Genomic DNA, 27741 nt, shown 5'->3' with positions numbered 1-27741 from the left:
AAAAAGAACGAGGCTGGAGGCATCACTCTGCCTAACTCCATATTATATTACAAAACAATTGTAATCAAAACAGCATGGTATTGGCAGAAAAACAAACACACAGACCAATGGAACAGTAGCGAGAGTCCAGAAGTAAACCCATGTTTATATGAGCAAATAATGTTTGACAAAAAAGCCAAAAACATACAGTGAAGAAAGAAAAGCTCTTCAATAAATGGTGCTGAGAAAACTGGAAAGCCACCTGCAAAAGAATGAAACTAGACTGTTGTTTATCACCACACACCAAAATTAACTCGAAATGGATTAAGGACCTGAAGATAAGAAATATAGGAACTAAGCTCAAGGTCCTTGGACTTAAAGAAGATTTTATGAATTTGACCTCAAAGGCAAGAGAAGTAAAAGCAAAAATAAATGAATAGGACTACATCAAACTAAAAAGCTTCTGCTCAGCAAAAGAAATCATCAACAAGGTAAAGAGACAACCATCTGAATGGGAAAATATATTTGCAAGTAACACCTGTGATAAGGGCCTAATATCCAAAATATACAAAGAACTCATACAGTTCAATAACAACAACAACAAAAAAACAAATGATCCAATCATAAAATGGGCAGAGGACCTGAACAGACATTTCTCCTTAGAGAGTATGCAAATGGCCAACAAATATATGAAAAGATGCTTGACATCGCTAGCTATTAGGAAAATGCAAATCAAAACCACAATGAGATACCATCTCACATCTGTTAGAATAAATATAATCAACAGGATGAGTAATAATAAATGTTAGAGAGGATGTGGACAAAAAGGAACCCTGATATACTGCTGGTGAGACTGCAAATTGGAACAACCACTATGGAAAACAGTATGGAGATTCCTCAAAAGACTAAGAATTAATCTACCATATGATCCAGCAATTCCTCTACTGGGTATTTACCCCAAAGACTTGAAAACCCATATCTGAAAAGATATTTGCACACCGGTGCTCATCGCAGCATTATTCATGGTGGCCAAGACATGGAAGCAACCAATGTGTCCTACAATAAATGATTGAATAAAGAAGCTGTGGCACATATATACAATGGAATATTACTCAGCCGTAAGAAGGGATGAAATACTGCCATTTGGATGGACCGCGAGATAATCGTGCTAAGTGAAATAAGCCAGACAGAAAAATCACATGGTATCAGTTATATGTGGGATATAAATCCAAAAGCAACAAATAAACAGGAAAATCAAATAGAGACTCATGGATATGGACAATAAACTACTGGTTACCAGAGGGTAGGTAGGGTATGATGGGGGAAGTAGATGAGATAAAAGGGGTCAAATATGTGGTGACAGAAAGAAATCTATGAGTGGCGAATACAAAATGCGTGCGCGCTCTCGCTCTCGCTCTCTCTCTCTCTCTCTCTCTCTCTCTCTCTCTCTGCCTTACTGCTAAATTGTACATCTGAAACTTAATCAATTTCATTAACCAATGTCACCATAATAAAAAATAAGTAAATAAAAAGAAAGAAAAAGCAATATATCACACAATGCAATTCATTAAGAATTTCTGCAATGAATTATTTAGAGTGTAAATTTTAGACCATTTTACGTTATAAGCACGTTTTATGTAATTAAAAAAATTGAAATGGATTTTACCCTGACAATATGAGACCTCATATTCATACATAAATATGCATACTTATTATGAATCCACTTCATTATAATTCTATAGTCTGTACCATCCTTATCATCAGGGTCATTTGCCTTATGATAAATGGGCTTCATTAGTTGTTTGAAGCATTATTATTTATTCATCTATAAAGGTTATAAAGCTTCTATTAATTCATTTTTCCAGGAACTACCATTTTAAATAAAAAATGTTTTTTGATTTTAGGTTTTAAATGAAGAAAGATAAAATGAATTCTACTTAATTTGATCAATAAGTTCAGATATTTACGGGGAGGCAGTATGCTTGAATAAGAGGATTGCATGAAGTTGCACATCACAAACCCAATTTTAATCTCAGTTCTTTGGCAAATACATTGTGCTCTTTCATTGGTCCATTAGGCTCTTTCTGCCTGGGGTAATCTAACTTCAAAATTGGTGTAACATTTTCTGTGGATGTGGCTTAAAAGGACCAACGAATTAAATGTAGTTTGTAATGCCCCAAAGAATAATGTATTATTGATAAAATTCTTTATTCCAAGTCAAGTACTTTTTTTTTTTTTTTTTGGCGGAGTCAAAGAGGAGGAATTCAAAGAGTAGGCATTTAGAATTTTTTAAAAAACATTAAAATCTATGTATTATTTTAACTGTTAATAAAGTTCATCTATAATATTATGATGTCTAAAGAAACTACTTTATGTCACAGTATACTCTTTTCACTTTTGCACGTTGTAAATGAAAGATTTTTTATATTTCTCAACACACAAGGATATTCCCAGGTTGGATAAGCATGCTAGATTGTGCCACATCATAAGATTTGCATATCTATCATCACTTTTTATTACCATTAATGCTGATTTTGTAGAATGTACCTATACTATATACAAATGGAAATTAAGGTGAGTTTAAATTCATACAATTTTCATTTGTGACCTGATCTTTGGTATTAGAAGGCTAATAAAACATAAGCCCTCCTCTCCCCGCTATGGAGTTGAAAAGGAAATGGAAATTAATGAAGGGATCATTAAGACTGGAAACTAGGAACAAATAGAGTTGTTTCTCTCTGGCTCTGTCCTTTCCTCTGTTAACATTTATTAAGCATCTTCTATAAATCGAATACTGAAAACAGTTACGTTACACAAAACCTTTTATTAGTTTCGTGAACTGAAATCAATTTAGTTTTAAAAATTCTTCAACTACATGTGTCTCATGCAGTTAAATATGTAATCATAACATTTGATTGTAATAGACATTCTGGTATTTCACTCTTTATTTCGAAAACTATGGTAAATCTACTGTAAGAGACTAAACCTCTATTAAGTCATTTTTTGCGATCACTGCTCAAATAACAACATAGTAATTTCAGATTAGGAGATTTGCATTTTTCTTACATTCCCTCCCCCCGCACCCGCCTCCTCATTCCACTTTCCACTTTAATACAAGAGTAAAAGAAAACAAAACTAGTTTTACCGTGCGGATGGGGCCGAGAGAGATAAGGAAGGAAGGGAGAGGAAAAGGAAAAGAAGGGAGGAAGGGAAGCACGAACGGACGGAAGGAGGGAACGAAATGAAGGAAAGATGCTGTCCTTTTTCCAGTTCGTATTCGGAGGTCCCCTGCCCGCTTCTCCAGGCTAGCAGCCAAGTAACATCTCCTACTGGCTGGGTCCCCGGCCCCGCCCCCTAGCGTCCAAGCCCGGCAGCCTGCGGCTGGCGCTTATCTCTTTAAATGACAGCTGTGGCTCGTGTCCCAGTCCCAGGTTTGACGTCAGTGCCGCCTTCCCGGCTGCGAGGAGTAGTTAGCGCCACCGATCGCGCTCGGGACTCGCGGCGCGCTCTCAAGCTGCTGGGGAGGCGAGTTTTCTTTGCTCTGACCCCTCCTCCCGCCCTCTCCACGGAGTGCGGAGCGGCAGCCTTAAGAGCCTCTTGCAAGTCTCTCTCACACTTCCCCGCCATCTCCCCAAAGGAGCAGCCGCTCCTCCTAGGACCTCCTCCGCCGCTGCCGCTCCCGCTCCCGCTGAGCTCCTCTCCCGCGCTTCTCTTCTCCGATGGAGCCCGGGCGCCGCCGCCGCCGCTGTTACCCCGAGCACTGAACCGGGCCGACCCGGCCGGAGAAAGGTACCTCCCGGCCCGAGGGCGCACTAGGCGCACGCCAGGGCTGGGGGCCGCGGAAGGTGCAGGGAACGTGAAAGTGCCGCTCTCCCGGGTTACTTGGTCAGCAGTGGGGTGGAACATGGCTTTGAAGGACACGAGCAGCGTCGGCAGCACCATCCTGCCCATTAGCGAGATGGTCTCCTCGTCCAGTTCGCCCGGCGCATCTGTAGCCGCCCCAGGGCCTTGCGCGCCCTCGCCCTTCCCTGAGGTGGTGGAGCTGAACGTGGGGGGCCAGGTCTATGTGACCAAGCACTCGACGTTGCTCAGCGTCCCGGACAGTATTCTGGCCAGTATGTTCTCGCCCTCCAGCCCCCGGGGCGGCGCCCGACGCCGGGGCGAGCTGCCTAGGGACAGCCGAGCGCGCTTCTTTATCGACCGGGACGGCTTCCTATTCAGGTACGTGCTGGATTATCTGCGGGACAAGCAGCTCGCGTTGCCAGAGCACTTCCCCGAGAAGGAGAGGCTCCTGCGCGAGGCCGAATACTTCCAGCTGACTGACCTGGTCAAGCTGCTGTCGCCCAAGGTCACCAAGCAGAACTCGCTTAACGACGAGGGCTGCCAGAGCGACCTGGAGGACAACGTCTCTCAGGGAAGCAGCGACGCGCTTTTGATGCGTGGGGCAGCGGCCGCCGCGCCTTCGGGCCCCGGAGCGCACGGCGGCGGCGGCGCACGGGACAAAAGCTCAGGCTTCCTCACGCTCGGCTATCGCGGCTCCTACACCACGGTGCGCGACAACCAGGCGGACGCCAAGTTCCGGCGTGTGGCGCGCATCATGGTGTGCGGACGCATCGCGCTAGCGAAGGAGGTCTTTGGTGACACGCTCAATGAGAGCCGCGACCCGGATCGGCCACCCGAGAAGTACACGTCCCGTTTCTACCTCAAGTTCACCTACTTGGAGCAAGCGTTCGATCGCCTGTCGGAGTCTGGCTTCCACATGGTGGCGTGTAACTCCTCGGGCACCGCTGCCTTCGTCAACCAGTACCGCGACGACAAGATCTGGAGCAGCTACACGGAGTACATCTTCTTCCGTAAGTTAGTGGTCTCCGCATTTCCTGGTTCTCCCCGCCCCCTCGCCGACCTTTGGTGGATGAAATCTGTCTGTAAGCCGGACAGGCGGGTGTCCCGGGCTGGAACTAGTTAACTGATAAGCGCAAGGGGCTCTCCTTGCACGCCTCCGTCACGCAGCATACAAGATTTACGCTTTCTCTTTTTGCGATTTCCTTTCTTGTCCCTCATGGGCAGGCAGTTCCCACGCAGCCCTCTTTATTGATCTTGCCTTCTTCCCCGCCCTGCCCCTGGAGGCTCTGGTCTCACTTCTAGAGCGGAGGACAGGGAGAAGACGGGAGCACTGGCTGGGCGCAAAGGTCTTCCTCCTCCTCCGCTTCCACGGGACTCCTGAGGGTCAATTTATGTGGGTCTCAGTGTTGTCTCTCTGGAGGGCAGGTTGACAAAATGGCATCGCCGCGCACCACCAGGATTACTTCCTGTCGGTGCGGGTCTAGCGCAGGAACGTCTAATTACGGGTGGTTTCAGAAGGGGACAAACGGAGAAGTGATCACTATGTCACCAGAGCTCTTCAGCGGGTTTGGGTGAGAGAGCGACTGGTGGGAAAGAGGTCTCCATCGACCCTCAGAAACCTCAGATTTTCCCTCTCCCAGTTGTCATCTACGATTGCTCTGTTTTTTGGACAGCGGAAGGTGGAGTGAACTAGAGATTTTGGATATCTGAGTGCTGTTGTCAGAGTTGGAGATTAGGAAGGGATGTGGTGTGTGTGTGTATGCACGTCTCCCTCTCCCTCTCTTCTGCCCCTCCCCTCCCCTCCCCCCTCCCTCTCTCTGTGTTTTCTTTCTGGGCACCTCAAGTACAAAAGGGGGCTGAGCCCACTTTCCCAGTGGGAATAAATGCTATGATTTTTCTGAAATGAGATAATGAGAAGAGGATTTGGGAAGCATTTGGCATGATGATTTGCATAGTGCGCTTCAGAAGGGGGCTCTGTGGATCAAGTTCAAGAACTGAGGGTTGGGGAGGTAGGCTTGGGTGCAATTTTTAGTGATGTTTATAAAGCGAAGAGGGCCACAACTCGAGAGTTATTTGGAAAAATGAAAAACCAGCTGGGATGGCAGCAGGAACATCATTTAGCAAATGGTTTTTCTTGGCAAGACACGGGAAGTTTCGAAATTTGCCTGTGGTGTTAGGAAGAGTAGCATTGACCGCAGGTGATAGAAACAGACCAGATTTCATTGTATTTATTTATGTTGGTAATTTACTCACTGTATGGGAACTAGAAAATTTTTTTATACTTTATTTTGACTGGAGAAGTGGAAAGGATGTCTTGATTGGAAGGTGCTCATTGTTCGTATATTCCAATAACCTTGGAAGTCTGGTGGCAAAACATAACACGCTGGGTCTTAGATTGCCTTTTTTAATAGTGCTGGATTTCCTGAGAAAGCCGTTTCTCAGGAAACAGAGAAGCAAAGCAAGTGTCCACTGAAGTGGTAGATAAAAATCTAATCGTCTTAATTATATCCAAGTATTATTTGTTTCACAGTAAAAAAGATTAGTAGAAAAGCCATCCAAAGGAAAGTAATATTTTATTGCTTATATAAAATGGGATGTCTTCAATATATATTAAGTAATTAAACTATTTTTTAGCAACATTCTTTACATTTTATCCCTTATCAATGGGATCTTTATTAACCTTTAGACCTTAAACATTTATGTCATTTCAACATGGGTATATTTTCAAGTATTTCAGAAGATGAGATAAAATTTCTTGTGGCTAGTGAATTTTTTTAGAGAAAATATAAGCATAAGTATTCTGCAATTAAGGTTTTTGCATTTTGGACTCTTTCACAGTTTTGTTCTTTCTTTTTCCCTAGAAAGTTGTGGACTCAAAAATGTTCATTACTTTGATTACGAAGAGATAATATAAATTATATCTAAATTATGAAAAAAAATGCCCTTAAAATAGTATATTGAAGTTGGAAACAGCCAATTTAACTAATAACGTAATTTGAAAGATATTTGGAATCCAGGATATTTCACTTCTGAAGCTAGAAGTTTTAACAAAATAAAATATTCATATTATAAACAACCATTTGCAGTACTCGCATAACTAATGTGCTCAGATTCATTCATAACAGTCCCAGAATTCTAAGGAAGTGGCCCATAACTTTCTTCATTGATTATCATGTGGGGGAAAATACAAAATTCCAGATTAAATATTGGTTTTTTTTTTGAAGTGGCATTCTAGTCATTGACCAACCAAGTGTAGTTGTCATTTTTTATTTATGATATAAATTTGTTCTTGAATACTGTTACACATACATTTGTTTTATGTTTTGTATAGTTTGCAGTATATTTTCACAAATTATTTTGAAAGAGATTTCTCTTAATATTGGCGAATGACAATACATTGTAAAGTATTTATATTTCCATTCTATTTGGTTTGGTAATTATGTAAGTATACAGAGTGTAATTATCTTGTTTAGCAGTACTTAAAAAGACTATCAGTATTATTCATTAAAAACAGTTATTGAATGGACTTCTTTGTTTACTGTTTTAGATGCAGAAGAGGACCTTATCTTTTATTTCACCTTTTTGACACAGTTCTTTCAACAAATATTCAACATATATTTATTTATTGTATAACATGCATCAGTCATTTTTACACATTTTTAAATTCAGGCTACATATGAATTTAGTAATTTGATGGTACTCTAAAAACTCAGCTGTCTCTCCCTTCTTCACCTCTGAGTTTCTGTGTAGAGGGAAAGAGGATGGCAGATAGTTCAGTATTCCCAGACACTTGCCAAATGTATGATCTTGGTTAAATTATTTACTTGTTTTGTGTCTCAGTTTCCTTGCCTGAATAATGGGGGTTATTATACTACCAATTTTATAGGATTTGAAAATACATGTAAAGTGTAGCTTACACTAGTGCTTGACCTACAATAAAAGCTTACCAAATGTTAGCTGTTAAAATTATAAGTAATAGAGTACAGCCTTTGTTATTTTTATTGATGTTAAATTTTAATTTTGTTTTATAGTAAGTATAAGTATAGTATAGATTTAATTGTAAAGTTAATTGGAAAATTATTTTGTAACTAAATTTTAGCAAATTAACTTTCAGAAGTTTGAAACAACCCATTTCATAGTCAACTTCTTTCCCGGAACTTGGATTTTTCAAGGCCAAGTTTAAGTCACCTAGGTTTGCCACTCATACTTCAGTTAGTATTTTTTTTTTTTGGATCAACTCCTCACAGAATCATTTTCTGATTCAGGGCAAAGAAGTGTTTTAACACTCTCCACTAGGATTTGAAACTTTGACGCTATTTTCTGACAAACACTGAGCTAGATTCATATCTCCTTAAATGCTTGTGTACAAGTCATTAGGTTCTAATGCTGAAGGTTATATACAGGCTATTTAATACCAGCTTCACTTGATTATATGGACATTTTTATCTATTCTCAGACTAAACTCATTATTTTATCAAGTCTTTTAGACTCTGCAACATATACTAGTATTATTAAACTTCATATTACTTTTCTAATACTTAAGATGGATTGTCCTTTCTTGTAGAAAAACTGATTTATCGGGCTTTCTGTTTTTAGAGGGTGAGGTTCCATTAAGTGTAATTGTGGCTGTTTTTAGTAATATCTAAGAAAAATTAAAAAGACATTTTATGTTGATATTGTATTATATAGACAATAGTTAACTATCTGCTTAAATGTGATATGTAGACCACCCATTGTTAGAACTAGCATTACATACATCCTTTATTTCTCATAACAGTGAGTTTACAGAAAATGAAGTACTACTGATTTATTGTTCTTATTTTACAGCTCTTTGAGTTTAGTGCTCCATGTGTTGGCTGAGTAATATGTGGTGTGAAGGTATACATTTCTCTAGGATGCACTTGATATTCTTTCAGTTTGGTATATCTTTTATTGTTGTGATGTATGAGAATGCCAGATCTAGGAATTAATGCTATTACCGAACTGGGCTGTGAAATCTAATTTTTCTTACTAATTTTTTTATGTCCACTCTTTCAAATTCATTCTAATTTAATTTATCTTGTTGCGTTGAAGAAATCTAGTACAGTTGAAAACAAAACAGTGATTCAATCCTATGTTGGAAGTCTTGTTGCATTAAAAGCTTTTTAAGAAACATCTTTAAAAAGTCATTCTATTTAGATGAATTCCTTTAAAATTGTATCTTATTTTCCAGTCTAAAAATACTTCTTTTATCGCCAAACACTGTTTTATGAAAACAATTTTGTTAACCACTTTTTTTGTTGTGGGTTATTTTCCTCTTGGAAACTTACTAGTTATTTTTATAACTATAATGTGAAAAATTTCTTCTGCAACCTCATGGCTGAATGACTTTTGAACCAGTGGAGAATAAATAAAAGGAACAGATAGCTTAAACATCAAGATTCTGATTTTATGTAAATAGTTATAGTAATAAAGCTAACAGAAAATGACAAAAACTTTGAAGTGTACAAAGTTTGGAGACTGTGCTATGGCATTGGTTTCTGTTTAAGGGCATTAAACTTTTATGTCTGGCATAGTACTGTCTCTAAACTTGATCTTTTTTATAGTGTTAGGCTTTAGCTTTCCCTGCCACCTTTCTACAGAATCTTGGATCTAACCTGCAAATAATGAGGCTGAAAGTCAGAATGGTATTACAAGCCTTATTTGGCATTTATAGCTTAGAATGCTAGAACTCACAATTTGTGTTTATTCTATAGCTTAGAATGCTAGAACTCACAATTTGTGTTTATTATATGTGCATGGAAATGTGTGAATATGCCTTAGTTAAAAAGAAAAAAAAAGTCCTTTTTGGAAAAAGGAAATGATATGTTTGAAAGTAGTATCAGTTATTATCTATTCTATTGTCAAAATTATTAGCTAGCATTAGTTCAAAAATGTGAAAATGTCCACTTGTCATTCAAAAGTACCTCTTTTTTGATTATGAAAATAATACATGCAGTTTTAGGAATTTTATAGAAGAAAAGTAAAATTTTAGAAATTACCACCAGTAACTATTAATAAAATCTTGATTTGTTTCTTTCCAGTCTTTTTCCTCTGCATATATTGATGACAAACATTTTTTAAAAGTTATGGTTATGCTATATAGAAAGTTTGTATGCTATCTTTGTTTTCCTTTGTTTTGTACATTTAATACATTGATATATTTAATGACATTTTCCTTGTGGCATTAAATTCTTTATTGACATCTTAGATAATAAAATATAATACAGGTCCTTTGTCACAGACAATATTATAAATAAATATTGGTGTTGAATATTTTCCCTGAAAACTTAGATATTGACTGTTTTCAAAATACGAAATGTTTAATAAAAAAATTTACTATGCACCTAAATTTGTGATGTGTTTTATGTACATATTTTGTTTACTTTTCTTAATATTCTTTAAGCTTGACATTAGTTCCCTAATACTTCAGTTGGGAAACTATGATTTGAAGAGGTTAAGTAACATACCTAGGTCATAGAACTGGTATGGGGCTGAGCTGGAATTTGAACAGTTCTGATTGAATAACAAGCACTTCCTCCTAAACATTTAAAAATAATGCCTATTTCACGCAGTTAATTTGACAAAACTGTTTCGGTGTCTACTGTGTACTTAGAATTTATATGATTGAAATATATAAGTGAATGTATATGATTGATACTAATGTTTCTTAATCTATGGTAAATTTTCATAAGAATTCCATAAATATATGTCATATCTTTACTTGATCGAAGGATTAATTTTTATCAAGGCTATCATATTAATGAATATTTTGACATTAAAGAAAATAAACCGTTTTAACCAATTTAGCACATTTTTCGGTGAACAACTAATACCTATTCATTTGATAAACTGACTTAAACAGTTAAGGAAGTCATATACTCTTTTTCTGTAAAAAAAATCTATTTTACCTTGTATGATAAAGTACATTTTATATATTCTTTTCTCAGAATGTGGTGGAAGGAAGACAATATATATTTTTTAAATTAATTAATTTATTTTTTATGGTGACATTGGTTAATGAAATCCAATAAGTTTCAGCTGTACACTTTAACAGTGAGACATATATGTTTACACTGTATGTTCACCTTTCATAGTTGGATTTCTTTCTGTCACCACATATTTGATTCCCTTTACCCCATCGACTTTCCCCATCCCCTCAATGCCTAACCTCTGGTAACCACTAGTCTATAGTCCATGTCCATGAGTCTCTGTTTGTCCTGTTCCTTTGTTGCTTTTAGATTTAGATCCCACATATAAGAGATATCATGTGATTTTCAACTTTTCCTGTCTGGCTTATTTTGCTTGAGTTGCTTCCATGTTGTCGCAAATGGCAGTATTTCATCTCTGCTTATGGCTGAGTAATATCCCATTGTATATATGTACCACAGCTTCTTTAGCCAATCATCTATCATAGGACACTTTGGTTGCTCCCATGTCCTGGCCACTGTGAATAATGCTGCTATGAACATCGGTGTGCAAATATCTTTATGGATATGATTTTTGAAGTCTTTGGGGTAAATATCTAGTAGAGGGATTACTGGTTCATATGGCAGATCAATTCTTAGTTTTTTGAGGAACTTCCATACTATTTTCCATAGTGGCTGTACCAATTTGCAGTCCCACTAGCAGTGTATGAGGGTTCCTTTTTTTCCGCATCCTCTCCAACATTTGTTATTGCTTGTCCTGTTGATTATAGCCATTCTAACTGGTGTGAGATGGTATCTCATTGTGGTTTTGATTTGCATTTCCCTAATAGCCAGCGATGTTTAGCATCTTTTCATGTTTGTTGGCCATTTGTATGTCCTCTGGGGAGAAGTGTCTGTTCAGATCCTCTGCCTATTTTTTGATTAGATTGTTTGTTTTTTTGTTGTTATTGAGTCATGGGAGTCCTTTGTATATTTTGGATATTAGGCCCTTATCACAGGTGTTGCTTGCAAATATATTTTTCCATTCGGGTGGCTATCTCTTTACCTTGATGATTTCTTTTGCTGAGCAGAAGCTTTTTAGTTTGATGTAATCCCATTCATTTAGTTTTGCTTTTACTTTCCTTGCATTTGAGATCAAATTCATAAAATCCTCTTTAAGTCCAAGGTCCTTGAGCTTAGCTCCTGTTTTCTTCTATGCATTTTATTGTTTCAGGTCTTCTATTCAGGTCCTTAATCCATTTTGAGTTAATTTTGGTGTGTGGTGATAGACAACAGTCCAGTTTCATTCTTTTGCAGGTGGCTTTCCAGTTTTTCCAACACCATTTATTGAAGAGAATTTCCTTTCTCCACCATATGTTTTTGGCTTTTTGGTCAAAAATTATTTGCTCATATAAATATAGGTTTACTTCTGTACTCTTGATTCTGTTCCACTGGTCCGTGTCTCTGTTTTTCTGCCAATACCATGCTATTTTGATTATTGTCGCTTTGTAATATAATATGGAGTTGAGCAGAGTGATGCCTCCAGCCTCCTTCTTTTTTCTCAAGATGGCTTTGGCAATTCAGGGTCTTTTATGCTCCCATACAAATCTGATGATTTCTTGTTCTATTTCTTTAAAAAATGCCGATGGGATTTTGATAGGGATTGTATTAAATCTGTACAATGCTTTAGGTAATATGGTCATGTTAACTATGTTGATTCTTCCAATCTAAGAACACATAATATCTTTCTATTTCTTTGTATCTTCTTCAATTTCTTTTAATAGGGTCTTGTAGTTTTCATTTCTAGGTCCTTCACATGTTTCGTTAAATTTATTCCTAGGTATTTTATATTTTCTGTTGCAATTGCAAAAGGAATTATTTTTCCACTTTTTTTCCCTGACACTTCATTGTTAGAGTATAGGAACGCTATGGATTTTTGAATGTTGATTTTGTATCCAGAGACTTTACTGTATTTGCTTATTGTTTCTTGTTTCTAATAGTGTTTTTGTGGAGTCTTTAGAGTTTTGTATGGAGAATCATGTCATCCGCAAATAGTGATAGCTTGACTTCTTTGTTTCCTATTTGGATGCCTCTTATATCTTTCTCTTGTCCGATTGCACTCGCTAGGACTACAGTGTTTTATTGAATAAGAGTGATGATAGTGGCCATCCTTGCCTTGTTCCTTATCTTAGAGGGAAGGTTTTAATGTTTCACCATTAAGTATAATGTTGGCTAAGTGTTTGTCATATATAGCCTTTATTATGTTAAGGTGCTTTTCTTCTATACCAATTTTGTGAAATATTTTAATCATAAATATATGCTGTGTCTTGTTGAAGGCTTTTTCTGTATCTATTGATATAATCATATGATTCTTATTTTTTAATTTGTTGATGTGGTGTATCACATTAATCGATTTGTATATGTTGAACCATCCTTGTGCCCCTGGAATGAAGCCCACTTGATCGTGGTGTATAATCTTTTTAATATGTTGCTGTATTCGGTTCGCTAGTATCTTATTTAGGATTTTTGCATCTGTGTTTATGAGAGATATTGGTTTGTAGTTTTCTTTTTTTGTGTTATCTTTACCAGGTTTTGGTATCAGGTTAATATCGGCCTCATAAAATGAGTTGGGAAGTATAGCCTCCTCTTCGATTTTTTTGGAAGATTTTGAGTTGAATAGGTATTAAATCTTCTTTGAATATCTGGTAGAATTCACTGGTGAAGCCACCTGGTCCTGAACTTTTACTTTTTGGTAGGTTTTTGATGATTGTTTCAATTTCCATACTGCTGATCAGTCTATTTAGATTTTCCAATTTGTCTTGATTCAGTCTAGAAAGGTTGTGTTTTTCCAAGTACTAGTCCATTTCTTCTAGGTTATTAAATTTGGTGTTATATGCTTTTTCATAGTATTCTTGTATGATCTTTTTATTTATGTGACATCAGTCATAATTTCCCCTTTTTCATACCTGATTTTACTTATTTATGTCCTTTCTCTTTTTTCTTTATTGAGTCTATGCAGAGGTTTGTCAATTTTATTAACCCTCTTAAAAACAACCAGCTTTTGTTGCATTTACTTATTTTTATTTTTTTTGTTTTGTTTTAAATTTCATTTGTTTCTCCTCTAATTTTAATGTTTTCTTTTCTTCTGCTGACTTTAGGTTCATTTGTTCTTAGTTTTCTAGTATTTTAAGATGATGTGTTAGGTTATTTATTTGCGCTCATTCTTGTTTTCGGAGGTAGGCTTGTAATTTTATGAACTTTCCTCTTATGGCTGCTTTTGCCGTGTCCCAGAAGTTTTGATATGTTGTACTATCATTATTATTCGTTTCTATGTATCTCTTGATCTCTGTTTTTATTTCTTCTCTGATCCAGTTATTCTTCAGTAGCATGTTGTTTAATCTCCATGTATTTGTAGTTCTTCTTGCTTTCTTTTTGCAGTTGATCTATTGTTTCAAAGCATTATGATCATGGAATAGGGTTGGTATGATTTCAACCCTCTTATATTTGTTGAGGCTATCTCTGTGTCCTAGTATGTGGTCGATTCTTGAGAATTTTCCATATGCACTAGAGAAGAATGTATAAGAAGCTGTTTTGGGATGGAAGACTCTGTAAATATCAATTGTGTCCAATTGGACTAAAATGTCATTTAAAAATGTTATTTCTTTATTGATTTTCTGTTTGGATGATCTGTTTAAATCTGACAGTGGGTATTTAGGTCCCCTACTACAATAGTGTTTTGGTCTGTTTCTTCCTTTAGTTCTGTTAGTAATTGCTTTACATATTTTGTGGCTCCCTGTTTGGAAGCATAGATATTAATAAGTGTTATGTCTTCTTGGTGCATGATTCTCTTTATCATTATGAAATGTCCCTCAGTATCTTTCTTTACCTTTTTTATTTTGAAGTCTATTTCATTCAATATTAGTACTGCTACTCCCGCTTTTCTCTGAATGCCATTTGCTTGAAATATCGTTTTCCATTCTTTCACTTTGAGTCTATATTTGTCTTTGGAGCTGAGATGTGTCTCCTGGAGGCAGCATATGGTTGGGTTTTGTTTTTTGATCCATTCTGCAACTCTGTGCCTTTTTATTGATGAGTTCAGTCCATTTACATTTAGGGTGATTATTGAAATATGAGGTCTTCTTATAGCCATTTTATCTTTTGCTTTCTGGTTGCTTTGTGTTTCCATTGCTTCCTTGTCCTTGTGTTTTTGTTTTTTTGGGAGGAGGGGGTTGGCTTTTGTGGGTTTTGCTTCTGGTTCTTCTTGTTTCTTGTTATATATTTAAGTTCTGAATCTTTGGTGTGTGGTTACCATTACGAATATGTAAAGTATAGTTATCTATATACAGTCGTGTATTTTCTTCTGTGCGTGACTTATCTCTATTCCCCTTTGCAAATTTGGATCTTTGAATACTCCCCTTTTCAGTCATTGTTTTCTCCATTTGTCCCTATGTATGCTGAACGTTCATTACTATCTTGTTATAACAATTCATTTCTTATTATTTAAGCTATAATGCCCTGCTCTTAATAAGGGTTGCACCGCTCTGCTTTATTTGCCTGATAGTCACTTTACTCCTAATTATATATTTTTGTTGTTGCTGTTATTTTGTTTTAGGTGAGCTAACCTCTTTCAGTATTTCCTGTAGTGCAATTTTTGTATGTCTTGATTTCTCCTTCATATAAATGAGAGCTTAGCTGGATACATTATTCTAGGCTGGTAGTTCCTTTTACTTAATAGTTTAAATATTTGGTTCCATTCCTTTCTGGCTTGTAAAGTCTGTGCTGAGAAGTCCGATGATAATCTAATGGGTTTTCTTTTACACATTACCCTTTTTTTCTCCCTGGCTGCCTTGAGAATTCTATCTTTGTCGTTGATTTTTGATAACTTTAATACAATGTGTTTTGGTGAAGGCCTTTTTCGGTTGAGATAATTGGGTGATCTTTTGACTTCTTGAATTCCAAGCTCCAGCTCTTTCCTTAGATTTAGGAAATTCTCATCCACGATTTGTCTGAAAATGCTTTCTAGTCCCTGCTCCTTTTCCTCGCCTTCAATAATTCCCATTATTCTTATGTTTCCTCTCCTGATGGTATCAGCTAGTTCTTGTATTTCTCTTTCATTATTTTTCATTCTTTAGTTTCTCTCTTCTTCCTTCTGATTTATTTCTAGATTTCTGTCTTCGATATCACTGATCCTTTCCTTCATCTAGTAGACTCTATTTCCTAAGCTTGCTATGTCATTTTTCAACTTTTGCAGTGTGTTCTTCATCTCAAGAAGTCTATTTGGTTTTTTTCGAGGGTTTCAATCTCTTTGCTGTGCTCAACCATTGTTTTTTCAATTCCTGAAAGTGTTGATTTGAGTTCTTTTGGATCTCATTGAGTTTTTTCAGAAGTACCATCCTGAATTCTCTGTCATTTGTCGCATATTTCTATGTCTGTAAGCTTATTTTCTGGAGTTTTTTCTCTCTCTTTCTGAGATGCCTTGTGACTTTGTTTGTTCATGGTGTTTAATGGACTATTTCTCCACCTGGGCCTTAATGGAAGTGTATTCTTCTTTTTTTCCAAAAAGATTTATTATATAACGGTCTCTCTTTAGCCTGCTGCAAAGAAGACGCTCTTCTTTTGGTTTCCAGTAGGTGGCATCTAAGCTTCTTGTATCCCTAGCAGTTTTGTTAGAGTTTGCTCAGATTCCCCTGGGCTCCGCTCTGATCTGTCTGGAAATATATGAGGGGACGGGCCCTCTAGGTTGGGGGTTGGGGGCTGCAGCTCAGCCTTGGTTTTGCAACCGGGGTTGGTAAAAATCAGCTGTTTCTCTGCAGTCACACCCTGCTTCTCCGCTTTCTGCCTTGATGACTGGGCCCTCTGGTTGGCTGTGTACAAGCCCTGGCACTTCCAGGCAGGGTTGTTGAGGAAAGTCACTGTGCCTTCACCTCTCCTCGTCCTCCTACAGAGAGCTCTGGCGGCTGCGAGAGGCAGCTTCTTTATTACTCCCAGTCTACCACCTGACACTCGGGTTTCTGACCTGTGGTAGCTCTTATGCACAGATCCCACGCTCAGATGTGCTTGTGTGCAGTTTGGGTGTTTTTTTTTGTTGTTGAGTTTTAGATGTTCAGCTTATTGTTGTTTCAAGAAGAGAGATCTAGGGACGTCTCTCACTCCACATGTTTCCACCGAATCTGTCAAAAGTTATTTGCCCATATAAATACAGGTCTGGACTCTCGAAAATATTTTATTTGAAATTAATTTTGTTAATAATGCATAGTTTATAGATCTTAAATATTAGTCAATGCCATTAAATTACATACTTGGTATAATTAGGTTCAGAAAAGTATCAAGTAACTGTTGAGTATTGGGATTGGCTTTTGGTATTTTTGAAGTCTTAAAGTATTGTGGAAAATATATTTATATTTATACTGCAATATATGTGTATAAATTTGAAGTACTTAGAAAGTAGAATTTTAGATTACCCTTCAATCTATACTTAATTACACATATTTTAAAAGCCTCATTTGAATTATCTTCAGGTTATTTGAGTGAGCTTTCAGCCCTTAGCAGCACAATCCTACAACACATGCTGGTGACATTTCTAATGGAGTTTATTCGTTTAGTAGTGGGAGGCTACACCACCAGAGGTTTTATGAGGACTTTTTGAAGGTGAGAATAAGTTTATTCACAGGATTTCAAAGTTACTCTAATAGGTAAGTTAAATACTTTATAAATTCTAAGGGTAATGATGAAAGTCCTGCTGTTGAGTTGGATATGCCTGTCCTGTGCCCATCATCTGCACACATCTCATCATTCATTCTTGCAGGTGAACATTTTATGAAACCTAATTATCCTACAAGGTTAGCTGTATTTTGCACTTTCAAAAACAAATATAATGAAATATTTTATGTTGAGCTTTCCTAACCCATTGGTTTTTAACCACTGATGTTATAACCATGTAATGTTGAGTGACCCCTTGCTGTGGAATCCTTCTACATTTAGCCTCTGCATTTCTCTATCTTTTTGTAGTACATTGGATAGAGGACCTCATTACGTTTCCTACAATATGAAATTATCTCTCTCTTCTTTTCTTTCTTGATGTATCTTACTTTTTTCCAGATTTATTGAGATGTAATTCACATGTAACCTAGTGTAAGTTTACGATATGTACAACATAATGATTTGATAGACTTCTATATTGTGATATGATGACCACAGTAGTTAGGTAACATCTCCATCATGTTATGTAATTGCCATTTTTTTTCTTTTTGTGGTGAGGACATTTAAATTTTACTCTCTTAGCAAATTTCAAATAAATAACACAGTATTATTAACTGTGATCACAATGTCGTGCATTAAATCTCCAGAAATTATTCACCTTCCAACTGAAAGTTTGTACCCTCATATGGACATTACAATTCTCCTACTTCCCAGTCTCTTGTAACCACCATTCTTACTCTCCGTTTCCACAAGCTCAGTTTTTTTAGATTCCAGATGTAAGTGATACCATACAGTATTTGTCTTTCTCTATCCGACTTATTTCACTTAGCAGAATGCCCTTGAGGTCCATCCATGCTATCGCGAATGTCAGAATTTCCTTTTTCTCATGGCTGAATAATATTCCAATATGTGTGTGTGTGTGTGTGTGTGTGTGTAGTATTTTCTTTATCCATTTTTCCATCGATGGACACTTAAGTTGTTTTCTTATCTTAGCTATTTTATATAATGCTGCAATTAACATGGGAGTACGGCCTGTGTTCATTTTCTTTGGCTATATATAGTCAGATGGATTGCTCTTTTCATGTTGCTCTTCCTCATCAGCTTACTCTGTTCTTAAGACTTAGCACCAAGTCTTTTTCTTGTGTTCTTGGCCCCCAATGCAGTGGTTAATATCATATTTAAAACTTGATAAATGTTTGTTTTTTGAATGAAAGTGAAAATTAATGAATGAACCAGAAGTTTTGGAGGTTCCATTAAGATTGTTATTGACTTGAAATTTAGCTTCACTTCAATTTAAATTGTGCTTATTGAGCAATTACCAGGCTACAGCTTGGGGCAAGACATATAAATGACAGAGACCTTTCATTTAAGGTGATCACAGAGTAAGCTTTATGTTATAGTGAATTATGTTACAAATGGATTATTTAGTGTATTAGGAAGAGTGGGGTAATGACATGAGAAGTTGTTACACAGCCACCTATAAAGAATGAAAATAAGTGAAATAGTAAGTAAAATATGGACAGATTAAAATGTTATAAATGAAGTTAGAATTGTAAACATACATGTGGATTCACACCCACAGACACATACATGGATTTATTTATATTTAAATGATTGGTGAGATAGAAGGTCTTTTTTTAGTGCAAGAAAGATTTGGGGCAAATGCTTAGTATTACAGCCTGCCCACAGACATGTCGTTGACTAGTTGCTTTTCAAAAGTGGGGTGTGGAGTGACTGCTGTGACCAGATGTGATCAGTCAGGCCCTGTTGTGGTGCAAACATAAATTCAAGAAGTATCTGGCTATCTGGTAGGTATTTGTAAAGGTGAGGATCCAGTTAACCCTATATTGCTATCTCTACTCTTAGTTTTAAAAATCTTTTAAAATACACTTAATAGGTATTACTGTTTTATGATCAATATTACAGTATCACATTGACTTACACTCATGAATTTTGTGTTAGGTAGTTTATAAAAATAAATTAACTTTGCTGGCAATAACAACATATAGCTTCATGGTACCTAGAAGGATGATCATTAGTTCAACGTTTATTCACCAAACCTGGAATGGTATTTCTACCATATTGTAACCATTTTCCTATTAAAACTTACTTATATAGAAAAAAGCGAGTTAAAGACAATAAAATAATATAATAAAGAAATATATATTGACTTTAGGCCACTAGAATAGTAAGCGATTTAACCATGCAATTGAGCGACTTCCATTTCTTTCATAAGTTATTATATCAAAAACCTTCAGCAAAATAGAATTCGTACTACATTGCTTTTTCTCATCATTTTGTATAATTAATTAGACATGTTGTCTGATTTCTGGTACAAGCAGACCAGGAAGAGCAGTACTGTGTTTAGGGAGAGACAATACCAGAATCTCTTGGCCCCCACTCCTAAGAAGCAAAAGCCCTGAACACTGTGAATAGTTTAATACTACTTTTTAGTCAGATTCCTTGACAAATTCCAGCTCTAGCTTTGATATCTTGGGAAAATAATTTAATCTCTTTCCTGAAAGGAAAGTGAGGGGAAAAAATAACACTCATAACAGAGGTTTGTTATGAGAATTAAATAAATACATATAAAACACTTAGAAGACTATCAGGCAGGCACAAATTAAATGCTTAATATGTAATAGCTATCGTCATTTATTAACTTAAAGACCTCAAAATACATAACTAATTTCATACCAGATTTCTTAATTGATAGCAATACCTATTCCAAATTGCTCTGGTAGCATTATCTGGTTCCATTATCATTATCATTAGTAAAATTTAAAAAAGTTATTGAGCTACTAAACATAACATAAGCTGTAGTATATTATTAAAATAAGTTTGTTGTAGTTGGATTGTCATTGCTTAGGGAAAAACTGCACTACTCCAGGTCTAGTGCTGGTCACTGGTTAATTCTGACACAATTAACAAGAATACTGGTATTCAATGGTTATTGTATCAAACTATGGGTTGTATTTAGGCAACATACGTCTTAATCATACTCTATATATTTCTGATGAAGGCTTTTAGCTTTGATTTTCTGCAGTTTTATGCAAGAGATCAAATTGTTACAGGGCCAGGGCCAGGTGGGCTTAAACATTGCTCAGATTTTGGGCATTTGGCCAAAAATTTCAGTCTCGATTTTGGATTCAAGTACATATCTACACAATTTGGAGAAAACTATGTTAGTTTCCAACTCAATCAGCTCTTATTGAAACTATGCTACACATTTTGAATGTAAGTTTTTAATTTCTAAAAGTCTAGATATTTGAAGAAAGCAGAAATCTAAGGCAAATGCTGACAGCCATTCAGCGATAATGCTCTGATATTTTGACCTCTTTTCTTCTGGTTGGTGAAGGCTGAATCTAGGATGCCTCTGCAGTTGGAGGGTAAGGATTTTCACACATGTAATTACAAAATGAGTTCTTTTTTTAAAAAAAATAAGTTTAAGGTGTACAGCATGTTACTTTGATATGTTTATATATTTTAATATGATTGCTGATGTAGTAATATTTATCCCATTACATAATTATAGTACAATATTATTGTCCATGTTCATTATACTGTGCATTAGTTCTCTATGGCTTATTACTACTCATTATAAGCTTATACCCTTAAATATCATCACTCTTATCCCCCCCATCTGATGATAACCACCATTTACTGTCTTTTTCTTTACAGTTTTAACTTTTTAGATTCCATATATAAGTGATATCATACAGTAGTTGTCTTTTTCTATCTGACTTATGTCGTTTAGCATAATGTGCTCAAGGTCCATCCACATTGTCAAAAATGGCAGGATATCCTCCTTTCTCATGGCTGAATAATGTACCATTGTGTATATATACCATATTTTTTTATCCACTCATCTGTCGATAGACATTTGGGTAGTTTCCATATCTTGGCTATTGTAAGAATGCTATGACAAACATGGAGAGTGCTTATATATCTTGTCCAAATCCTGTTTTTATTTCCTTTGGGTATATATCCAGAAGTTGAATTGCTGGGTCATATGGTCATTCTACTTTTTAATTGTTTGAGGAAACTTTATATTATTTTCCATAGTGGATGGAACAATTTATGTTCCCTTCAACAATGTAAAAGGTTTTTTTCACCACCTCCTTGCCAGCACCTGTTGCCTCTTCTCTTCTTGATAATAGCCATTCTAACAGGTATGAAGTGATATCTCAGTGTGGTTTTGATTTGTTTCCCTGATGATTAGTGATTAGTGTTGAGCATCTTTCATGTACCTGTTGGCCATTTTGATGTCCTCTTTAGAAAAATGTCTATTTTTCTTCTGTCCATTTTCTAATTAAATTGTTTGTTTTTATTTTGTTATTAAGTTGACTGAGTTCTTTATATATTTTGGATATTAACCACTTTTCTGATATATGATTAGCAAAATTTTTCTCCAATTCTGTACATTGTATTTTCATTTTATTGTTTCTTTTGCTGTACAGGAGCTTTTGAATTTGATGTAGTCCCAGTTTTTGATTTTTGCTTTTCTTTGTGCTTTTGGCATTATGTTCAAAAAAATTATTGCCAAGGCCAGTATTGATGGGCTTCTTCTCTATGTTTTCTTCTAGGAGTCTTATGTATCAGATCTTATGTTCAAGCCTTTGATCCATTTCATTTTTGGGAGTGGTGTGAGATAGAGGTTCAATTTATTGTTCTGTATCTGTTTCTCTAGTTTTCCCAGCACCATTTGTTGAAGAGACTATCCTTTCCTGATTGGATATTCTTGGCTCCCTTGTTGAATATTAGCTGAATGTATATACTGGGATTTAACTCTGAGCTTTCTATTCTGTTCCATGTCTATTTTTGTGCCAGTAGCATACTGTTTTTATTACTATGGCTTTGCAGTATAGTTTGAGATCTGGATGCATGATACCTTTGGCTTTTTTTTTTTTTTTTCAGGATTGCTGTGGCTATTCAGGGTCTTTTGTGGTTCCACAAAAATTTTAGAATTGTGTCTTGTGTTCTGTGAAGAATGCCTTTGGTATTTTGATGAGGAATGCAATGAATCTGTATATGGTTTTGGGTAGTACAGCCATTTGAATAATATTTATTCTTCTGATCCATAAACATGAGATGTCCTCCCATTTATTTGTGTTCTTTGACTTAGCAAAGTCTTGTAGTTTTTATTGTATAGATTTTTCATTTTCTTGGTTAAATTTATTCCTAAGTTTTTAAAATTGTTTTTAATGCTATTGTGAATGGGATAGTTTTCTTTATTTTTATTTTTTAGATGTGTCATTATTATGGTAAAGGAGTACAACTGATATCCGTAAGTTAATTTTGTATCCTACCACTTTACTGAAATCATTGATTAATTCCAATAGTTTTTTGACTGAATCTTTGAGATTTACTAAATATAAGATCATATCATCAGCATATAACAACGATTTTACTTCTTCCTTTCTTATATGGATGCTGTCTGTTTATCTATCTATCTATCTATCTATCTATCTATCTATCATCTATCATCTATCTATCATCTATCATCATCTTGCCTAATTGCCTTAGCTAGGACTTTCAGTACTATATTGAATATGAGTGGTAAGAAGGGGCATCAGTGTCTTGTTTCTGATCTTAGAGGAAACTTTCAATTTTTTTTTCTTCATTGAATGTAATGTTATCTTGGCTTTGTCATATATAACCTTTATTACATGTTGTTATTATAGTGAGATATGTTCCATCTATACCCAATTTGTTAAGAGATTTTATCATGAATATATGTTGTATTTTTTCAGATGTTTTTTCTGCCTCTGTTGAGATGATCATGTGATTCTTATCTTTCATTTAAGTAATATGATGTATTATACTTATTGACCTGCATATATGTAAAACCATTCTTGCATCCCAGGGATAAATCTCATTTGGTCATGGTATATAATCTTTTCGATGTATTCTTGAATTCAGTTTGGTGACTTCTGTTTCTGATGAAGAAAAGTTGCTAAAGTTGGTACAGTGGCAACTTTATAGTGAGTAGTGGGAGAAAACAGGCATGGCAATTTCAAATTATTGGTGTAATCCATATGCGGAGTTTGGGAATGAGTCCTTCTACTGTTGATCCTGAATTAGAATAAAAAAGAAAAATTTGGTGATAAAAGTCTTTGGGCTATATTTTTAACCTTCATCATATAAACTTATTTTATTTTGTACTACTTTATTTTTCTGTACTTCATTTCTTCATATAGAGAATGGTATAAATTCATCTTTTTCATCTTACTTCTATGGAATTCCATAAGTAATATGTTCCAAGAAATCTGTGCTGAATAAAAATAGAGTATTTTTTCTTTTTTCAGTGTTTCAGACTGTCATTTCTTAGAGCGTATTGAGTATATTGCTATTAACAAAACATTTATTGTGGGTGATATATTTTCATGCACTATCTTATTTTATGATTTTAAAAACATTCAGAAATATAATAACTACCAAACTGAGAGAAATTCAGGGTAGATTCATTTTAAGCTACTGAGTCATATCTCTTATTTAGCTCACGTATATTTATTCATGCATTAACCAAAATTGTATATGAAGCAGTCTGTTAGGTGCTAAATATGTGGTAGTAAACAATAGTGAACACATTTCCTGTCTGTTATGATCAGAGCCATGACATATAGATGTGTAGGTTACAAACTACTTAACTCTAGATTGGATATATCTGGTTTGGGTGTACAGTACCTTGTAGATGTGTAATACACTACTTCTGAGGCTCTGTGAGATGAGCCCCGCTCTTGGCCATGCTTTTACTAACTTCTGTCCACAAAAGTCTAGGCATGATCTGCGTGTGTGTGTGTGTGTGTGTGTGTGTGTGTGTGTGTGTGTGTGTGTACAATTGAGCATGTTTAGAGGAAGCATCAGTATTACTCCATGGCCACTTGGGGCAATTAAAAATGTTTATCCTGTGGTTGAATAATGACCAGTTTAGAAAAATGTGACACTACTAATGATATTGAACTTTTGTTTAAATTACCTATTTAGAGATAAATTCAGTAATTTGAAAGCGTCAATCTTTCTAGTTTTATTTAACACCTAATTCCTTTTCTGAGAAATTTTGCCACTTCAAGAGATGCAAAGCCCATTCAAGAGTCCAGATTTTGCTCAGTTTTTTGGAGATGCTGCCTATTCTCCATGAAGAAATTCTAAAGTCAAACGAAAATGAAGACTTCCCCCAGTTACCTTTGACAGTATCCTAGTTAAGATACATTTGAATTTGAAATAGTTATGAGGTAATCCTTTCTATTTCAGTCAAGTGGACCTGTGATAGATTATTTCAGCATGCTTCACAGACAGTCGTAAAAAGATATATATTGGCTTTGTAATAAGAAGATATGGTACTTGTTAATAATTGTTAATGTTGGTGCTGGTAAATGGAACCATGAATGAATACACTTGGAAGTCCAGCATTGAAGTTTTTGTAGCTTAGCATACTCATTTGCATTCCTTCCATTGGACTGATGTGTTTCTAAGGCATGTAGGAACCATTACAATATTTCAGTTTTTACTTTCTGTTAGCACGTTTGAATTGTAAAGTAAACTTAGTTATTTCAAGCTGTCTGTTTTATAGCTACTACTTTGAAGCCTTACTTATCATAATTATAATTTGATACTTAGCATTCATAAAACTAAAAAAAAGAGATAACAGATTTACCTCATAGTTTTAGTATGAGCACCAGGGTCTAGGGACTAATGGCTATAATTTTTGTTAAATTGTATGCAGTATTTTGTGGATCGAATTGTGCCCCCCCCCAAAAGATATGTTGATGCCCTAACTCCCATACATCAAAATGTGACATTATTTAGAAACAGAGTCTGTACAGAGGTAATCGAATTTAAATGAGGTCATTAGGATGGGCCCTAATCCTATATGATTGATGTCCTTATAAAAAGGAGATATTTTGGATATAGAGATATAGATGTGCATGCATACCGGAAGAACACCATGTGAATGTGAAAGCAGAGGCCGGGCTGATGCATCTACAAGGTAAGGAATACTAAAAATTGCCAGCAAACCACCAGAGGCTAGGAGAGAGGCATGGAACAGTTTCTTCCTCATGTTCATCAGAAAGAATCAATCCTTCTAATACCTTGATCTTGGACTTTAGCCTTTCAGAACTGTGAGAAAATGAATTTTTGTTGTTTAAGCCATGCAGTTTGTGTTACTCTGTTACGGCAATCCTAGAAATGTAATACAGTCATTTCAAATTCTTTATCTTGCAATAAATCTGGAAAAATTTGAAAAGGCAATGGTTTTTTGACTCCCTGTATTTTTCAGCGGTCTTAGTTGCAGACAACAGACTCCACTCTAGTTACTTTAAGTTGGACAAACTTATTAAGTATTGTATAGATAGCTCACAAATTGCTTGGGAGGGCTGAGCTTCCAGGAATGATTCTCAACCACAACAAAATTAGGGCTGCCAAGGGTGGTGTTGCTTTGCAATAATGTGGGAGCTTAGAATCAAGAAGCTGCCATGGTCTAGCACTTTGCCTCTGTCATAATCCATAATGGTCAAAATAATACTGTGAGCACACTACCTGTCTTCTCTTATGCTTCATTTTACAAGTGTCTGGTTGTACAACATGAATGACATATGGAATCCTAGCCACAAGAGAGTCTAAGAAATGTAGCTTTAAAAATAAATCAGTAATAACAGATCTTCAAGGCACATTTGCCTCTGCAAGCCTATTATTATTCAAAATATTTAAAACATTCAGTCTCTACAACTTCATCTCCATAGACACCATACTAATGTATTTAATATGTATTCTTACGTGTTCTTGAAAAATGTGTATTCTGTTTTTTTCTTATATTATTAATTTATATATATGTTATTGCTCTCGTTAAAAATTTACTTGTTAAGTTCCCTTCATTTTCTCTCTTTCTTTCTTTTTTGCTTTTTTTTGGGTATTTTTTTAATTAACTTTATTGGGGTAACATTGGTTAATATAATTATATAATTTTCAGGTGTACATTATAATTTAACATCTGTATATTCTACTGTGTGTTTACCAGCCAAAGACCAGTTTCCTTCAGCTGTCATATATTTGATCTCCTTTATCCACTTCATTCTACCCCTACCCCCCTATAGTTGACCCCCTTTTCCCCATCTACTTGCCCCCTCCTCCTCCACATCCTACCCTCTGATAACCACTAGTCTATAGTCCATGTCCAAGAATCTCTGTTTGTCCTGTTCCTTGGTTGCTTTTAGATTTATATCCCACATATAAGAGATATCATGTGATTTTTAACTTTTTCTGTCTGGCTTATTTCGCTTAGCATGATTATCTCGAATTCCATCCATGTTGTCGCAAATGGCAGTATTTCATCTCTTCTTATGGCTGAGTAATATCCCATTGTATATAAGTACCACAGCTTCTTTAGCTAATCATCTATCGTAGGATACTTCAGTTGCTCCCATGTCCTGGCCACTGTGAATAATGCTGCTATGAACATCGGTGTGCAAATATCTTTATAGATATGATTTTTCAAGTCTTTGGGGTAAATACCTAGTAGAGAGATTGCTGGTTCATATGGCAGATCAATTCTTAGTTTTTTGAGGAACTTCCATACTGTTTTCCATAGTGGTTGTACCAATTTGCAGTCCCACCAGCAGATTATGAGGGTTTCTTTTTTTCTGCATCCTCTCCAGCATTTGTTATTACGTTTCCTGTTGATTATAGCCATTCTAACTGGTGTGAGATGGTATCTCATTGAGGTTTTGATTTGCAGTTTCCTAATAGCTGGCGATGTTGAACATCTTTTCAAATATTTGTTGGCCGTTTGTAGGTCCTCTAGGGAGAAGTGTCTGTTCACATCCTCTGCCTATTTTTTGATTGGATCGTTTGTTTTTTTTGTTGTTGTTGTTATTGAGTTGTATGAGTCCTATGTATATTTTGAATATTAGGTCCTTATCAGAGGTGTTGCTTGCAAATATATTTCCCCATTCGGATGGTTGTCTCTCTACCTTGTTGACGATTTCTTTAGCTCAGCAGAAGCTTTCAGTTTGATGTAGTCCCATTCATTTATTTTTGCTTTTATTTCCTTTGCCTTTGAGATCAAATTCATAAAATCCTCTTCAAGTCCAAGGTCCTTGAGCTTAGTTCCTATGTTTTCTTCTATGCATTTTATTGTTTCAGGTCTTCTATTTAGGTCCTTAATCCATTTTGAGTTAATTTTGGTGTGTGGTGATAGACAATAGTCCAGTTTCATTCTTTTGCAGGTGGCTTTCCCGTTTTCCCAGCATCATTTATTAAAGAAGCTTTTCTTTCTTCACTGTATGTTTTTGGC

The 27741-nt window shown here is 35.9% G+C and overlaps 1 protein-coding gene across 1 annotated transcript in view; it reads left to right on the top strand.

The window, feature by feature from the left end:
- Window positions 1-3599: 3599 nt before the first annotated feature.
- Window positions 3600-27741, top strand: part of KCTD8 (potassium channel tetramerization domain containing 8) — a 244961-nt gene continuing 220819 nt past the window's right edge. Inside the window, exon 1 of the mRNA XM_011362799.1 lies at window positions 3600-4832. Within this exon, the coding sequence (XP_011361101.1) occupies window positions 3884-4832 (949 nt within the window). The 5' untranslated portion in view covers window positions 3600-3883. The remainder of the gene's footprint in view (window positions 4833-27741) is intronic.

This window comes from Pteropus vampyrus, unplaced genomic scaffold (genome assembly GCF_000151845.1).
Source record: "Pteropus vampyrus isolate Shadow unplaced genomic scaffold, Pvam_2.0 Scaffold79, whole genome shotgun sequence".
Taxonomy (NCBI): domain Eukaryota; kingdom Metazoa; phylum Chordata; class Mammalia; order Chiroptera; family Pteropodidae; genus Pteropus; species Pteropus vampyrus.
This window is presented reverse-complemented; position numbering and strand designations above follow the sequence as displayed.